Here is a 19,104-nt window from a genome sequence, read left to right as displayed (position 1 = left end):
CCGACGAGCCTTCTATATTATAGACTTACACGGTGAGCTATGATATGGTAATTGAGATGTTTTGTTTCAGAGACCGTTCTGACAATTTTTACGGGAATTTATAATCAGGCTATGACAAAGTTTTTTGTTTGTTTTTTTCATTACATTTTTTTCACATGACTATTCATATGAATACAAGTTACAGCATTTACAATACTATTTTCTGTAGTTCACGTTCTGGCTTTGCAGTGTAGACTGAGACATGATCTGCATCAGGGTTAATTACAGCTTTTTATCTATAGCTTTCCAGCTGTACCAAAGAAAGACAGCAACACTAAGCACAGAAAAGGCTTTGTATATACTCCTCTGCCATTCCCTCATCTCTGGCAGAGGGGCGATACTTTGTCTTGCCCTGGACCATATTAGGGTATGTTTACAGGTGGCTTTTTAGCAAGCTTTTTTTTTTTTCTTTCAGTGTTTTTCAGTGAAAAACACTGAAAAACCGCTGAAACAAATTGAGATGCTGCAGATTTGTTCTTACCTAGATCATGCACACATCAGTGATTTCTTGGATGAGAATATCGCTTTAAGTTTCGTTAGTGTTTTTGACCCGAGTTCCATCAATTTTTCTTTGATGAGGAAAAAAAAAAAGTTTCTCAACCTTCTGCTATCAGTCAGTGAAAAAATGAACAGCACTCGGATGGCATCTGCATGATGTCCAATTTTTTCACGGACTGTTTTCATTGCAGTTCTGACTGGGGTATTTAGGTGTGCAGGATTCATTAGTCCTTGCCAGTTGTCAATTGTTGTTGGGAGGTGTGGACCTCTGCCTGGTTCCTCCTGTCTTTCTGCCAAATCAGCAAAGATAAGTGTCTGGGTTTTTTTTTCCTGTGGCACACATGCTGTGTGCTTCACATTTCGGTGCTATTCTTTGTGTTTTCTTGTCCAGCTAAGATTGTGTCAGTATTTTCTCAGTCTTGCTGGATTCTCTGGAGTGGCAGATATACATTCCATGTCTTTAGTTAGATTGTGGAACTTTTTGTATTATCTGTTGTGGATATTTTTGGAAGGGTTTTAATACTGACCGCCTAGTAATCTGTCCTATCCTTTCCTATTTAGCTAGAGTGGCCTCTTTTGCTAAATCCTGTTGTCTACCTGCGTGTGTCTATTCTTCTCCTACTCACAGTCATTATTCGTGGGGGGCTGCCTATCCTTTGGGGGTCTGCTCTGAGGCAAGATAGCATTCCTATTTCCATCTATAGGGGTATTTAGTCCTCCGGCTGTGTCGAGGTGTCTAGGGTTTTTTAGGCACACCCCACGGCTACTTCTAGTTGCGGTGTTAGTTCAGGATTTGCGGTCAGTACAGGTTCCACCGACTCCAGAGAAAGTTTTCATGCGGCTCCAAGGTCACTGGATCATAACATTATCCGTAAAAACCACAGATGGAACTTTTACATGGAAAACTGATGCTGTGAATGAGCCCAAATGGTGAGTAGTTTCAAAAGTTAGTATGAGATCCTTGAGGCTCAGTATAAGAATGCAACAACTTTTGGTGCTCTTTGTGGCACCATATAATGTTGTCATTGTAGCCTAGAAGCAGTATGTAAGGTATACTGAGGTATGGTGAAGCCCCATACACTTCAATTGGTTCCATATAACAACATTTTATAACTGGTAGAATGTACAGAACCACAATACAGCCATGTGCATGAGGTCACGTGTACATTTTATTGGTGAAACACATCAGTCTGGTGCTACTTTGAAGGATGAAAAGTATCATACATGCTAATTTTCTCATATGAAACAAAAGGCTCAGTAGGTCCTTAAACGCTCCCATCAGTCTTATATTATACCACAATAAAACTTGGAGGCTATATGGAGTGTAAGTTTAACCATACACATATGACTTTAAATGGGTTTTCTCACAACAGACAGACACAGGATAGATTATAAATATATAATCACAATGACCCCACGACTGCTAAAACAGGAAGTCCTGAGCCCCCCCATTTTAAATGACGATTGTCAAATTCAATGACAAGAGATTTCGAAGGAGCAGTAGTTGAGGAAACACTGTGCCACCAAATTCAATGTCTAAGAGAATTCCAAAGTATTAGAAATGTGAAAGATACCTGGGTATGCCGTCCTAATGGAGCATGCCCAATAGTTAAGGACCTTATACACAAAAGATTGCGGACGACTGAACCATTCGGCAGGCATCTCATCCAACTCCTTGGAAGAACGAGCGCTCTGGTGTTCTCTATTAGAGAACTAGTGCCAGACTACTCTGACGCCTGCTTATCTCACGAGAACAAAAGAATCAGAAATCCAAAGTTAGACATGCTGGATCCTTATCTCCACCGACATCATCTGCCGAGGGAGAGTCGGGCAGCCCCAACACACCTTAGACTGTCAGTTGACCCTGCTGATGCTGTTAGTGTAGTGTATATGGGGGTCTTTACGCAATTAAAGTTCCTGACCACAGAGAGGAGGAACAAAGGGGTTTGGGACCCTTCTAAAGCAATTATGGGAAGTCCCAGCAGTGTTGCCCCTAGCAATCAATTGGTTATCACCTATCCAGACGATAGGTGATAAAGGTTCACTGTCTAAAAACCCCACGTAAGTGTTTTTTACTGTAATAATGTTTTCTGATTCTGTCCCAATGTACAGTATGTACCAGGAAGAAAAAGAGTATTCATGAAACTGGATGAAAGTGTACGTAAGTCAGGGCTCATTTAGACATCCATGCAAATTGGTCTGATCTCGGCCTGCAATACACAGAATGGCTGTGGGTCTCCTGGCCCAAGTATGAAGGCTTCATGTATTTCTAGGAGTTGCACTCGGGTCAGGAGAACACAGGCAGTCTGTGCTTCACGGTCCATGATATGACCGATTTGCATAAACGTCTGAATGAGCCGTTTAAGCAAAGTTCCTTAAACCTACCATCTCTTACAATCGAAGAGTTGGAAAACCTAGTTGGATGTTGACAACACACCATTTACACAGAACACAGCATTTCTCAGCTTAAAAAATACAATAGGAAGACTTGGAGAATTTACTTTTATTAAAGACGTGTATCTGTTTTGCAGACAGCTTACTTTTAAGGTTCTGTTTTATCGGACTTCGGATATGGATGACCTCTCCACGTGTGACAGGCAAATCTTGCGGGACTTATTGGACCTATTGGACGAGGGAGAGGAAGGTTCTTCTAGACGTAAGTTTACTGGCCGGTTACCATCCCAAGCCACTCCCCCGTTCACATTATGCCCAGCGGTACAGTGTTTTTTTGATGCTGTATATAGGGAGGTTTTAAAACTTAAATTGGACCCTATTAGGGGTAGAAACATCAGCAAAGATGAACAGTCTATTATAACAAGATTGGGTTCCAATAGGGACTTTGTCATCCGGGAGGCAGACAAGGGGGGTAACCTGGTTATCTGGCCGGTTGACCTCTATATACAGGAGGCTATGCGCCAACTTCGTAACGCAGATTGTTACCAGACTCTCCCCTCCGACCCCACAGGTGTTTTCCAGGCAAAACTAAATCAGCTGTTGGACAATGCATTTGTACACATCATCATCAACAAACGAGAGAAAGAGTTTTTAACTAATCAACACCCCAGGACTCCGACTTTCTACATGCTCCCCAAAGTCCACAAGTCATTGGAGGCTCCACCAGGTAGGCCAATAGTGTCGGGGATAGGGGGACTACATGAGCGACCATGTACTTATATTGACTTTTTTCTTCAACCCCTTGTCCTTAACCTGCAGTCGTATGTTAGAGATTCAACATCTCTCATTTCATTATTGCAGGATTTGGAGGTGCCCACTAACACGTGGCTTGTTACTCTTGATGTAGAGTCCCTTTACACGTGTATAAGCCACGACTTGGGGACACAAGCTGTAGCTTATTTTTTGGATTCGAATACATCGGGAGATAGGGGACACGATTCCTTTCTATTGGACCTCTTGTTCTTTCTCTTGGATAGAAATTTCTTTACCTTCGACCGTGTCTTTTACAGGCAAGTGAGGGAGACTGCCATGGGGGCACGGTGTGCCCCGGCTTATGCCAACCTCTTTTTGGGGTGGTGGGAGGTGACCAGGGTGTACTGTCTGGAGGGATATGCCAAGCATGTGATCAAATGGCTACGGTATATTGATGATATTTTGTTCCTCTGGACAGGCACCCTGGAAGAGTGTCAGGACTTTGTCAGTATATTGAATGACAACCCCTGGAATATTCGATTGACATCTCAATATTCCCAAGGCGACATCGAATTTCTGGATCTCAAACTCAGTATAATGGAGACAAGTATTGTGACTAATCTTTACCGGAAACCAACGGCCACCAACAGTCTTCTCCACTTCACTAGTTTCCACCCCCAACATTTCAAAAGAGGAATCCCTAAGGGACAGTTCTATAGAGTGAAGAGGAACTGCAGCCATGTGGGTGACTTTGAGGAACACTCCCGGGAACTCACAACACGGTTTCGTGAACGTGGGTACCCACACAAGGTAATTTCACAGGCCTTTGTTGCGGCAAAGAATAGTGACAGGGCGGGCCTGTTACAACCTCGGGCCAAGACATCAAAAAAACCCTTGGGGTAATCACGGCCTACAATAATCAATGGAAAGATGTAAGGAATATTCTCTCCAAGTATTGGGGCATTTTACGGAGTGAGTCTAAACTCCATCCCTACATCGCCGCTCAACCTAGTGTAATTGCTAGGAGGGCAAGAAATCTGAGGGATTGCTTGAGCCATAGTCATTTTCAGCGGCCAACAAAGAGACTAAATAGGGGGGCTAGACTTTTGGGGACATTCCCTTGCGGGAATTGCAATGTATGCCCTTTCATGGTTGGTAACGAGTCAATTATTGTATCCTCTTTGCCTTCACAGATTACCACCAAGGCATATTTCAACTGCAAATCCCGCAATTTGGTGTACGCTCTGATATGTCCTTGCCGTAAGGTGTATGTCGGTCAGACTACACAGGAACTGAGGAAACGCATCCAGCAGCATTTTTCAAATATTCGCACCGCGAGGGCAGACAGAGCAAAAGGAAAGACTTTAACGTCGGTGGCCACACATTATCTGGCCGAACATGATTCCCAGCTGGTGGACACCAGGATATTGGGACTGGAGGGGGTACGAACGAACATTAGAGGGGGAAATGTTACCCTTGAACTTTTGAGGCGTGAATCGAAATGGATTTTTCAACTGAATTGTCAAACCCCCTTGGGTTTGAATGAGGATCTCTTGTTTACTGGGTTTTATAAGCAAATTTAAGTTTTTCCTTGCGTTGTGTTTTCCCAGTACCTTGGCCTCCTCTGGACAAACTAAATGGTACTTTTTTCAGTGCGTGGGGACGGCCGTCTATTCAACAAGATATTTGCTTGCTGCACTTTGTTGGCCTTATTTTGGCCAGACTTGTGTCACATAATAACTTTTTGTAATTTTTTGGAATTTTTTGTACATTTTTACGGCTGTTCACCTGTACTTGAATCTATATGGTGCCAGTGGCATTTGCTCTTCATGATAAGTGGGCCTTCTGAGGCACTTTGGGGGTGATGCCCGCCCCTTTATCACATCATACGTATATGAGATGCTTTGCGTCTGGTATTAGGTGGTCATGTTTTCCTTCTTCCTTTTCCATGTTTGGTATAACCCTAATAATTTTGTATTTTTGTACCTAGCAGGCCTTACGTTCTCTGAGGGATTAATGTTAATAAACATGTCATGGCACCTAATGTTGAGCCTTGGTAAATTCGCTGCCCCAATACGGGGATTACTTACCCCGTCCTCCATGGTTTTTGCTGGAGTTTGATTTATCTGCATTGCCCATTATGGTTATGCTCTTTTTCTAATTCATTACAGCCTTGGCTACTACTGACACAAACGTAGGCACTTTCAGACGCTGCACGTATGCAATGCATGTATCTGCTGGGGTGGCGCATTTCAGGGGCCAGCTAATTGGTGCGATCGTCGTTTCCAGTACATATGTTTTGCGTCGACCTCCTATGTATCAAGAGTCCACTAGATCAGCATGTGCTCAGCATAAGTGCACCTGTGTTTTTGCACGGTGTGACTTTTAGCAACCAATTTGGTTTGCTTGTCATTCGTTTTGGCTAGGGCTGGCATGGGGATCCGGGGGTTGTTGCATTTTCATCTCCATTTTTGTATCCTGTTTTCTGCCCTTTGCCTCTTCTCTAAAATCCTTGCAGTGCTCCCAGTGTATACCGTATCTACATTATCACACCAACTAGGTATAGTAATCTATATATAGAGCACACTATTAATTTGTGATTGCACACCTCTGGGTCAAATACATCGGCAGTGTCGCTCGCTACTTCATTTCAGGTGCGCAATGGTTAATATTTATTATTCTTTAGCACTCCAGTTGCCTCGGCAACTGTTAGTGTTGTCTATAACATGGCACTTTGTGGGAGCATGCGCAGTGCGTTCTGCACGCGACTCTTTGATTTTTGTATATGGAGCTGATTAGTGGCGACACAGTTGCCAGGGTATGTTAGACGCGCCGTTATCTAACAGTCTCTGATAGTATTTCTGTGCGGTTCCAGTGGGATATCCACCTGATGGAAAACGCTAAACAGGAAGTATCATGGTTTCTGTAGTAACCCCTCTGACATACTAATAGCTGTCTGACACTGGAGCATGCACAGACAGAGCAGAGTTGATAACACACTATATTATGGCTTTGATTGTACTGTGCGGCCGCAAGCAGCAACACAGCTGATGACAGGTTTGTCAGCATCCCAGGTGCTTTGGTAACCGATAGTGTTGCTTACAACACGGCACTTTGCGGGAGCATGCGCAGTGCGTTCTGCACGCGAATCTCCGATTCCTGTACATAGTGCACTTTAGCGGTGACATACTTACCAGGATATGTTGGGCGCGCCGTTATCTAAGAATCTCTGTTAATATTTTTGTGCGGTCCAAGTGGGATTTCTATTCTATTGTAAACGCTAGACAGGAAGTATCTTGGTCCCCTTGGTAACCCCTCTGATACACCAATAGCTGTCTGACGCTGGAGCATGCGCAGACAGAGCGGAGTGGTTAATAGACTATATGGCTTTGATTGAGCCGTGCGGCCGGAAGCAGCAACACAGCTGATGCTGGTAAGGTCATTTTCGTATGTATATTTAAGTGGCACATATTTTGTTGTGAGACTACCCCTGATGAAGCCGCCCTGTGCAGGTGGCGACACGCGTTGGGTCTCTTTCTAACCCACACTATGACTCACTTTGGAGGCCATACCGGTTCTGGCTTTGCATGCTCTTAGGTAGTATATTTCTACTGCCTTATTTGTACATGTTGCCCATATTTGTTTTGTATAGCCTGCATTAGGACTCTCATTTGTAGGTTAACAGGCTTGGCAACAATTGCCTTTAGGCAGTTTTCATTTTGTACTGCCTTTACTTTATTTGTCACCTCATGTGGCTCATTGTCCACATGTCGCTCTCCTGGGCATCTATATTGGTCATCTGTGGCCTTCACGTCTGTGGCCGCTTTGCTTGTTTATGGCTCTTGTGATCCCATGAACCAGTTGTCCTTGTGTTCATCTGCTCTGTATTATCAGGCATATCAAGTGCAGTGGGGTCCTTTATCTTGCACTACGGTTCAGAGCCATACATGCTGGGGTCTTTTCCACAGGTAGTCTGGTGATACATACATTTGTTATATGGTGTTTGTATTTTTATCTGCTATTTATGCCTTGTCCGACTGTATTTTGTCCAGGGGAGTGCCTTATATAGGGTTCAGTTACATTCCAGCTGGGCCGTTTTGGCCAGTGACAGAGTATTTCACCATTTAGTTACATTGTGGAGTCTTTTGTGGGTTATTTGCCTTATCAGGGGCTATTGTGTAATATTGTGTTTTTTAAATGATTTTAACTGTGTTTTGTCCTTTTTATGTGTCACTCAATAAAGTTGTGTTTGTATATTTCTGCCTCATCTGCAATATGGTGATCCCCATTTATAGGGCCTAGTCTCTCTTTTTTTGTGCAAGTTTATCCATTTCTAGGTCTTGGTGGTATCCCATATACCGTGGTGCCCCCATTTAGTCTTATTTATATAAAGACTTGGAGACTGCAATTGATCTCATCACCCCATGTAATCACATGGACAGGCACAGGATCTGATCAGTCTTGGAAAGAAATTTGTTAAAAAAAGGAACACACAATTGGGTTAAAAGAGGTTTCGAAAAAGGTTAAAACATAGCATGCCATATAGTATGTCTTGGTCCTCCCACTATATAAAGTTGTATATATCACTGTACAATAAAAAGCATACTTATAATTCCATAAATCTACTCTTCACTTTTTATGATAATAAAGGAATCTGAGGGCCTCGTTTTGTACTTTGGGTTTCTGTGCAACAGTTCATATAGAATTTAGAGGTGAGCTCACCATACTTAGAATGTTCAGACTAACCAAACTGAACGGTCAACTTACATAATCAATATTTTTCAACTAAAAAGGTTTTAAAAAATCCTGTTTATATTACAAAAAATAAGTGTCTGAGTACCCATATTCTGTAGGCTCTCAGAGTGCTGCTGCTGAAGAGGGAGGAACCTGCACAGCACTCAACCAACCAAGCGCTGCTCAGCAGAGGGAGGTCCAGGCAGGTGATGGCGAGGAGAAGAGGTCTGTGCCCGAGAACTGTGGCGCACATTAGTGGCATCAGAACACTCAGGACCCTGCTTCTTTCTCTCGTTTGGCCTGTACGCTTTGTGGCACGCTGAGATTTCTTTTTTTAAATAAACATGTCATAAAATATTGGATAATGACTTCTACTTTAGGACACCAAGGAAATGTTGGTGTTCAATATAGTATAAACTGTCCATAGAATAACGGTTTGATGCCATCTCTACCGATTGGATGAAGGCTTCATTATCAATGCAATATTTGTTTTTTTAAGAATTTAATTGAAGGCGAAGAGCGTCAAATTAGTGTTTAATTACATACAAATAATTCTAGATACTATCTTCTTAATCTCCCGATCTTCTAGTTTACTCCACGCCATGCATGACAAGGACAGCCACTGCCTCTTCATCACAAAGAGGCACTGATGTGACTGCAGATTTTATCTTACTATTTTTATTTTTAACAGTGGAAAAAACATAAAATGTCATACGGAGAATGGCGGCAGCCTCACTGTCTGAATGCAAAGGGTTACTCAGTGAAGTGTTAGATTGCTGCATTGAGACCATGGATAATAAAACAGGCGACAAGAACTGCAAACTCTTCCTGCTGTGCCGATTAATTTTCAGCCTGTTCGCTCACTAGCATCCTTAACAGAAAGAACTACAAAAAGCTTAGGAAAAGTGGTATTTTCAACAAATATGTATAGAGGGACATTTGCATATCTGTGGATCACCAAAGTCTCTTACTTCAGCGCGGGAAGGATTAAGGTCACTCATGGGGGGGTGTAGTAGCTGCACAGATTAACAGAACAGCCTTTAAGACAGAACAGTGCTTATCATTCATGGGAATGTATTTCCAGGGTTGGCACAATATGCACAGTCACTCTGATCCTCTCTTAAAATCGCTATGGGATTTTTCTTATGGATACTGGTACAAGCACAAAACTTTAAAGATCTTAAACTTGGGTTAGTCATTGTGGGTATCTCCCTGGCAATATCAGATACAATTCTACACACAAGAATATAATTTAGTATGAAAAATAGACAAAGTAGGTTAAATGATAAAGTGTTTTTAGCTGCCTTTTTAGGGCATATTTTGCAGTGCCAGGTTGACTGGTGTCCCCAGTTATCATCTCTTGTACATACTTGAGGACCACAGTCGATCCAGCACAGGTATTTTCAGCTCTCTCTATGTACTACAAATGGATTAAATCTTTGTATATATGCAAATATAATCCAAAATGTATTACAATTTAACCAAATTCTCAACCAACCAGCAGATCACAATGTTGGATATATTCCGCCAACTACAAAAAAGTAATGTAAAGAACGAGTATAAGAAGAGACGACACACTTTGTTAACAATGCCAGTTCTCAAAACACCACAAATGAAAGTTAGTAATCCACTCCGTGCAGGGCATGCTATTGAAGGTGCACTCACAGGCAAACACCTACTGCCTTAATCACTTTCCGGCCGGTATAAATATTTCATCATCAGACTGTCTACTTTTTTCTTCCTTTTCTTATCTTCTTTTTTTGCCAGTTTGCCGCTTTTTCCATCTTTATTGTCTTCTGGAGGCTCTTCTTCCTCTTCTATGTCCTTATTTTTAGGCCCCTTTTTCACACTGCTTCCACTACGGTAAGATACTGTAGAGCCTGAGGAGGAATCGGATTCTGAGGATGATGATGAGGAGGATGATTCAGTTTGTTTCTTCTTTGATTTCTTTTTGGACTTCTTCGAATGTTTTTTAGAGCTCTTCTTTTTACGTTCCTCCTCAGAACTAGAACAAGAACTACTCTTTCGAACTCTACTTCGTCTGCTGGAAGCCCTGGAGAAGTCTACAGCAGATGCGGACCTTTTGAGACCAGAAGATGACTCACCTTTTTCTGTATGTAAGCTCTTAATACTTCTTACACTTTTTGTGTCATCATCCTCCTCTGAATCAGGATCAAGACTTTTCCTCTTAAACTTAATAGGTTTGTAGCTCAGAACTTCATTGATGGCAGCTTCAAGGTCTGGATCTAAGTAGTTGCGGTGTGAAACAGGCTGAGGATCTTTTTTTTCTAGTTCAATGTCTTCTCCTCCAGGTGTTCTAGCCTGAGGAGGTACTGAAAAACTACGTCCAGAGGAGTGCTGACTATACAAAGACCTAGTATCACTAAACCCAATGCTAACAGAATCATCAAAATCATCTAGAGTACTTCGGGCCACAGACAAACGAGTGTCAGAGCGGTTGGCCAATGTTGGACTTTCTAATCCAAAGTCTGAACGCCTACTGAGTGAAGGACTTAAGGCTGACAAGCCGTTACGTGGTTCATCTAGTTTAGAGGTGCTACGTCTTAGACTAGGTGGACTAGTAATACCAAAGCTCAGTGAGGATTTTGTTTCATCTTCATCTTCTAAAGTCCGCCTGTTAGAGAGGCGACTGGAAACTACTGACACTTTATCAAACTCTGGGCTTGCAATGGACCATCGCTTGTCAAGTCCCTTTCTTGCTCGACTAGATGCTTCAGTAAATGCTTGAGACACCAGTGATGCCCGATCATCCAGGTCTTCACTACCTTGAGATTTTCTCCACGAAGTTACAGACATTGTATCATCAAGGGCACTTCCAGAAGAATCTTTCTGAACCCTTCTAAATGACCTATCCGGGGACTCCGATCTATCTTTCAGAGTGGAAAACAAAGAATCCACATCGCCTTTGCCACCTATAGAGTCCTTAATGTTTACCCTTTTTCTATAGCTGAGAGAGCTCATTACTGACACTGGCCTGTCATCCACCTCTTTGACTTGTTTGGCAGGCTTTAGTTCTTTTCCCTCCTTCATTTCTGTACTCTGACTAGGTCTTTAGTTTTGTGAAAGTGTGGAAGTTTGATGCATGATAAAATGGCATGAAAAGAGAAGAAGACAGAAACAGTTAAGAAACAATATAAAAATTAGGAAAATGTATGACAGAACAAGAGCATGGAGTAGAAACAACAAAATTAAATGAAATTAAAGTAGACATGATAAAAAATTGTACCGTGTACGCCTTAAAACCAGTGAGATGCAAAGTCCTAGTCATCTTTTTGCACAAGATTATGCGCAACATCTGCCAACATACACGGTATTCATGTGGAACATTTCTCAAGTGAAATATAAAGACAAAAAAAAATCTTCTAAATGGAAAACTCATCCACCTGTTCTACAGAATGAATACCTTACCTGGACAAATGAGTGCTGAGGTGTGGGTGTGAGTCGAATACAAGACAGTCACTCAGGCCTCCAGCACGACTCCATAATTACCTTACTTATTTGGTTAGATAATGAAATAAAGAGATCATAATCTCTGCCCAAGATTTTAACACTGCACCAAGAAAAATGAGTTTGGGGACAATGTTGTTTGAGCTTCGATGCTGTGGCCCGTTGCTAATTGCTTGGAAATGACTAATGTGTAGAATGATTCAAGCTGGCTAGAGAGTACCCCAAGTTATAAATTGTGATTGGTTTTGTGTTTAATGACGCAGACTATTTGCTGATGACCCTCAGCAGAGGGATACAACTGAAATAAACATGCTTCTTGAAGAAATCTTCTGCTTTTATTGCCCGCTTCGCAAAATTACAACTGCAGTGTTTGCAACAGTGCAGAGATGAAAATAACATTTTCTGTATCTGACCAAGTTGCTCAGTATCTGCGATTACAAATATATAAAAATGCATCCAAATATGCAGCTCTAGACTCTCAATCCGCAATTTCTGAACAAATGCCAACAAATTAACAATTAAGAGGAGACATGTAAGGCTACTTTCACACTAGCGTCATGTGACGTACGTCGCAATGCGTCATTTTGGAGAAAAAACGCATCAAAGTTGCCCGCAGGATGCGTTTTTTCTCCATAGACTTGCATTAGCAACGCATTGCGACGTATGGTCACACGTCGCATCCGTCATGCGTCGTGTTTTGGCGGACCGTCGGCACAAAAAAAGTTCCATGTAACTTTTTTTGTGCGTTGCGTCTGCCATTTTTGACCGCGCATGCGCGGCCGAAACTCCACCCCCTCCTCCCCGGACATTACAATGGGGCAGCGGATGCGTTGTAAAACTGCATCCGCTGCCCCCGTTGTGCATTTATTCTACAACGTGCGTCGGTACATTGGGCTGACGCATGGCGACGGCCCCGTACCGACGCTAGTGTGAATGTAGCCTTAGATGTTTTGATCCATGGGGGTCGGGTGTCGAGACCTCCACCAATTATAAAATGAAAAAAGCATTCACCTTCGAGACCAAAGATGGACTCGGACGTCCAATTAAGACAGTCTCAAGTCTAGGAGAACAGCGCTTCTGCTCGCTTATTTTAGCAAGCAATTGGTTGAGGTTTCAGCACTCAAAACCCAAGAGATCAGAGGTTCTGACGTCTCTATCAGGAAAAAGTCCACTTACACTATAAACTGAAGCTCCATTTTTATATTAACATTGGTTTTGTGGTAAGAAAAAATTACCATTTTTGTAGCACATTTTCATTCTTATTCTGATGATTGCTTGCATACCTGAATAAATCCTTCAGCAAAACTCATTAACACATGATGAACATATGAATGGTCTGACGAGTATAAAAATACACCTAATACATCTGTTAATGAATTGAACTGCAGGAAGGAATTGTATTGTCAAATTAGCGACTTGAAAACTATAAGCTGAAACGTGAAATGGTAGTTATATCTGGTATTCTGTACCATCACTTCATAATCGTGGAGATTTAATTCTCTAGGGCAGTGTTTCCCAACTCCGGTCCTCAAGAGCCACAAACAGGTCGTATTTTCAGTATTTTCTCAGTATTGCACAGGTGATGGAATTCTTGCCTGGCAAGGTACTGCAATTATCACATGGGCAATACTAAGGGTATCCTAAAAACATTACCTGTTGGTGGCTCTTGAGGACCAGAGCTGGGGGAACACTGCTCTAAGACCACCATAATCCAGAAAATGAAAATAAATGCAGCACTGCCCAGTTCAAGCAAATGAGGATACGTGGAGAATTTGGTGGCCGGAATCACAGCTACACACAGAAGTTAAGTCACACCTGTAGGCCATCCATTAGGAGTAAAGCTATGAGATTGGACCTCCACTGATCATAAAGTGATAGCATATACCAGCAACATGTCATGACTTTACAAGATGGAACACCCTTTTGAAAACAAAATTAAGATCTAGAAAACCATGCTAGATTATTTACTAACTATAGAGCTAATAACAGCCAAAAGGTAGAGCTTCACTATAGGTAGGGGTCAGAAAAGCAAATGAAAAATAATCCGATTTTCATCCAGAAAACTTGTTTCATCAATGTGGCATTAGTTTTATGTCCATGTGGCACCTGTATATCCGCAGCAACATTTTAAGATGTACATGATCAAATGCAGTTTTCTAGCTTAACAATCGCATTGGAGCCGCCATTTTTTGCACGCCATAAACTTGGGCAAGTCTCATCTGCTAAATGCATAAAATTTGCTGCGATTTTTTTTCTCCTATTTGTACAAAAATGTCAAATTTAACTCTTCAAATATAAAACACACAATAATGTGTACTGACCTAGAGCTCTTTAAACTACCGTCATCTGAGTAGGCTTTGGAAGAGCTTTTATTTTTGGACAGCCATGACTTTACTCCATCCACTCGGTCGTCAAGTTCAGAGTCTGCGTCAGAGTCTCCATCACTGCCAGAAAGCAAGACACCAATTAGTTGTTCCAATAAAAAGGATTAAATCGGGTAACCAGGAGATCGACACATGCCAAAAATTGTCTTACAGGGTTAGCTATAGTACAAAGGAACATAAAAAGTTAGCAGCAAAAAAATTATTTTTAGGTTTGTAAAGTTTAGACGTTGATTAAAAAAAAAAAAGGAATAAATAAAATGAAATTATAGCCAAAGCTGTAATGCACTAATATCACTACATATGCATATTCCTAGAGTACACATCCGACTTGTTCTATGTAATTTTAATCTGCAGGTAATTTGTGTTACAATGCTGTCCGCCTCCCTTCCTAAATGTGTGGCTACAGGGAGAGAGTTAACTAATTTCCTCCCAGGAGTCCGCCGGCTTTCAGTCATAAGAGAGGTGCAGGGAGCGATTAAAGTTCATCACTCACTATACTGTGAGCGCCGATTGTAAGCCCGCCCTGTCCTTTTGATTGACACATGGCCCTGCAGCACATATGCGCAGAGTGAGCTGTCAATCAAAGTAACAGGGCGTGCTGACAGCCACTGCTCACAGCATAGTGAGTGAGTGACTGTAATCGTTCCCTGCACCTCTCATGTGACTGAAAGCTGGCGGCTCCCTGGAGGAAATGAGTTCATTTTCAGCCAGTAGTAGAAAGCTAAATAACTTTTTTAATTACCGTACATTGTATTAGTTATCTTTCATCGATTCTAAGTTACAGTTTATGTTATAACCCGGAGCTGCATTCAAAATTCTTCTGTCTGCCATTGGCCAAGTTCCTGTAATCTAACGGAGCAGTTATGTTTCTTACATAAGAGTCTGTACTGTGGTAAAGATTACTATTCCTAGAAGGCAAATCATTACCGGAAGCTTAATGCCAGCAAGGAATATTAAGAGATTTCAGCCCTGAAACTTGGAGAAATTTAACTGCAGCTCTGAACTTTAATACAGGCTCTAGCTTAGGATCAGAGAAAAACAGGAACATGCAATGTATCTGCAAAGTTGTTATACATTTTGTGTCACTTTTGGTGGTTTCTGACAAAATTAGAAGTGATGATATCCTGTCCCTTCAGTCACAACCTACTGCTGTGGCTACTGACCGCAGGGTCATGTTACGGACAGAGGTGCATCATCTCTTGCAATTCCAGGATAGACCACTGGGGTGGTGGTGCTTGCTTGAACGGCGGCATTCGAAAAAGCACGCAACATGCTCCTTTGATTATTTTTTAAAGATCGCCCTGGTAAGGTGCAAAAGTGTCCATCTCAATGAAAATAAATTTAGTTTGAAGAACTGCGCTTCTCTAGTAAGCTGCGTTATGTTGCCGTCCGTAATTCTTCGCTGCACTGAAAATCTGTTTATATCATTATAACCGACTGGTAAAGGTTTAGTATCAAATGTGAATGCCAATTGCAGTGTGGAGACAGGCTCACTCAGGCATCTGCCGGCAAACCTGAAAGCATCACGGGTAATTTAAGCCGACTCGCCTGTTACAATAATTTAAAATCAATAAATATTTCAGCATTTCTGGCCTGGCGTCCGTATTGGAGATGACTAGAGCAGAAGGCTGGGCGGCAGGATAGGCTGTGCGCGAGACAGGATATTTCATCCAAGGTAGCGTTACATAATATTTAGTGATGCTGCGTAAAGAAAACTAATTCCCAGCGCTGAGTGTATTAAAAGGCGGCTGTCACGGCAATGTGTCATCAGCCGATGTCTTCTTCATCATCATCATCATCATCATCATCATCATCATCATCATCATCATCATCATCATCCACACTTGCAGCTGGCACTATCCACCAGGGAGGTATCTTTAGGGATACGTGAAAAAAAACTTCAAAACATGGGAGCATCTGAAATAAATGACACCTTTAAAGAAATAATCAAACCTGGCTGAAATGGTGAACTAATGGTAGACTGTCCAAATGAAGGCAGGTGGAGTGAAGGCACTGTCTCGGGATGGAAAGCTACGGAAAGTGGAAGGAACGTCTTGTAATTGCCATCAGGTTCTCACTACAGGTAAAAGCCGGACCACCAAACCGCACTTCTGGGTCAGGCAGCAGTTGGAGTGTAAGCTCTTAAGGCCACCATACACATCAGCCAAATGTAGGCTGTGCCCACCGATCTAGACGATTTAGTCCGACAATCTAATGTGTATGAAGACCTCCAGACTCTACCCAGATGAGGTCATAGGAAATAAAGATTTTTATGTCCAACTTCAGAATGACGGTCCTTTTGTTTTGGACAAGAAAAGTCACCGCCAGAAGAGACAGGCAGCAGAGCTTTCGTAGAGAACACAGGAGAGCTCTTGCGTATAGAGTCGTCGAGAGAGATCACCACAGAACCGTCGATCAGTCAACAGCAATCTTATTGATCTTTTGAGGTTGATATATTACAAGAAGCTTAATCTGGAAGTTATTCACATTATATGCATGAGATGAGCTTCATATGTGGAGTTCCTGGAATTGGTCATCAGGTTTTTGCTACATCATCTAATAATGTAGGAAAAGAGACCCGGATTCCAACGAGGTATCGCTTGGTTTACTGAGTGCAGCTGTTGTGACACAATCAGTTTTTAGATGTAGTATGAAGCAGAGCTCAGAATACTAACCCCGCCCACACCACAGCTTTCTGTGCACATCTCCTGGTGATAAAACACTTGAAACAACAGAACACAACCCAAAAGTGACACATTGCTGAAATCACTGTCTCAGCCCCTTGCTGTCCTCAGATTACATAGCAAAACCTGCTGACAGATTCCCTTTAATGTGGTATAAGAATAAAAAAACACATCTTATGTGAATGACTACTTTTAAGATGAACATATATATTAAATATCTAGGGGCAAATTAAGTCAATGGTCTCTCTAACTTTTAAAGTGTAACTAAACTTTTAAGACATTTTTGATATGTTATACTATATATAAAGCCTTGCTGATGACTGGAGGTTATGGTCCCAAGAATCCCACCAATAGCTCAAATTATGAGGGCAGCTAATGCATGAGCATGCAAAGATAGGTTTCTAATGGGGCCCATTCTACACTCTACGTGAGATTGTGTATAAGCGGAGCACTTCTGCTGTAATGTATAATGGTGAGGGGTCTCAGAAAAATGGAATAATAGTTTTATTACACTTTACATGAAGACAACAACCCTACACAGTACAATTTTACAGCCATACTCCCTTTAATCTCTTCTCTACATCTTGTTCAATACATGTTCAATAGGTAAGCAAAAATTAAAGAAAGGATGGAATGTAACTGCAAAATTGAGATTTCCAAGTTTGGTGGTTGTCAGTTGCTTTGAGGTGAGAAACAAAATTGTATTGGAAAAAAAACATTGGGGACAGTTCATCAAGGCTTTTACGCCAGTATTCTGGTTTTAAAAGCGTTAAAAAGTCACAATTTTTGGTACAACTTGAGGCTGAGCTCACACTTTTCAACTTTTGACATTTTCCGCCCAGCTCCGACAAAGTGGGAGAATCTGGGGTGTGATGGGGGTGTGATGAGCAGCGGAGTTCCCTACATCACAAATCTTACTTCAGCCGGGACTAGTCACAATTCACAATAGTGGCCCATAGATTTGACCAAAACACTCTACAGACTTATCCTTTCACTTCTTCCATGTCCTGATCTATCAGAAAAGAAAAGGTTTAAAAAGGACATTTCATGACAAAACACCCTGTCCATGTGCACAATTAGGGTATACGGACATCATAGAGGGATGACCCTTTCTAGGCGCTGCCTCTCATTCTGATAGACTAGTCGTCCTTACATTACGTGGATGGCCATTTCTCCGAATGGCCATCCTGAAGGTGCCCGATTGTCCCCTATTCACCTGCACAGTGAAAATTTTAAAGGTATTATCGATTTATCAATTTGCTTTCCTGCTTTTAAATTGCATACAACCCTTAATAAGAACATTGTTGTGTGCAATGAAGTGACCTGAAAAAGGCATCAGTTTAGGAAGAATTGAGCCATTTTTTTGTGTATTTGACTGGTCAGTTCTAAATTAAAGATTTTATTTTTCCATATGTTTTTTTTTTTTATTTTATCAGAAGAAGAAAATAGATCTTCAAGATCTCTCTGGCGCTTTACAGTTCTGTAATGGAATCTGGTTTACCCAATAGCTCATTGCTTACATATGGGTTTTACTGTAAAAATCTAAAACTCCGCCATCCTTGACAGAGTTTATTTAAGTTAAAAATGTTTTTGTTAGTTTCTGGAGGTCTCTAAAGCTTGTGATGGAAAAAAAGACTCAATCTCACAAAAACGCTAAAAGCAAAAAAAAAAAAAAAAAATGGCCGAGACTTCTACTTTGGAATAATAACAGCCCCCCGAAGTGATGGAGCAGAGCGATGGCAGCTAAAGAATTGGCCTTGCTTAACGGCTCACTCCTTGGAGATGAATAACAATTTGATGGACCAGGTAAATAGTGGGTTTAAAGTGAGAACAGTGGAACCAGGGGCCAGAATCGCTTCCCATTTGACTTACACCTACACGGGGACCAAGCAAAACTTGTAAATCCGCTTGACACATGCAGCCGTGCTATAAATTACCGCCTCCTCCCGGCACACAGATACATCCGTCACCCTCTTCTCCCCACCCCAGCACAGCGTTGATCTGATTTTCGACACTGCCGTGGAGCTTTGCTGAATCTATTCCCTGCATGCTTAAAGCAGTTTCTTGTGACACGGTCTGAATACAGAAGAGCCCCCTGCTCTCATTATGTGTGAAGGGAAAGGCAACGGGTAGATGGAAATAATTTCTTT

At 41.8% G+C, this 19,104-nt stretch overlaps 1 protein-coding gene across 8 annotated transcripts in view; it reads right to left on the bottom strand.

Moving 5' to 3' along the window:
• The window catches only part of MYO18A (myosin XVIIIA), a 383,975-nt gene that overhangs the window by 10,776 nt on the left and 354,095 nt on the right, over positions 1-19,104 (bottom strand). For 5 of the 8 annotated variants that reach the window (XM_077294310.1, XM_077294311.1, XM_077294314.1 and 2 more), the window contains one exon: positions 14,208-14,330. In XM_077294310.1, the coding sequence (XP_077150425.1) occupies positions 14,208-14,330 (123 nt within the window). Of the gene's footprint in view, positions 1-10,083; positions 11,489-14,207; positions 14,331-19,104 lie in introns of all 8 variants that reach the window. The other 3 variants (XM_077294308.1, XM_077294309.1, XM_077294307.1) reach the window with 2 other exon arrangements.

Source organism: Ranitomeya variabilis, chromosome 3, assembly GCF_051348905.1.
Source record: "Ranitomeya variabilis isolate aRanVar5 chromosome 3, aRanVar5.hap1, whole genome shotgun sequence".
Lineage (NCBI taxonomy): Eukaryota > Metazoa > Chordata > Amphibia > Anura > Dendrobatidae > Ranitomeya > Ranitomeya variabilis.
This window is presented reverse-complemented; position numbering and strand designations above follow the sequence as displayed.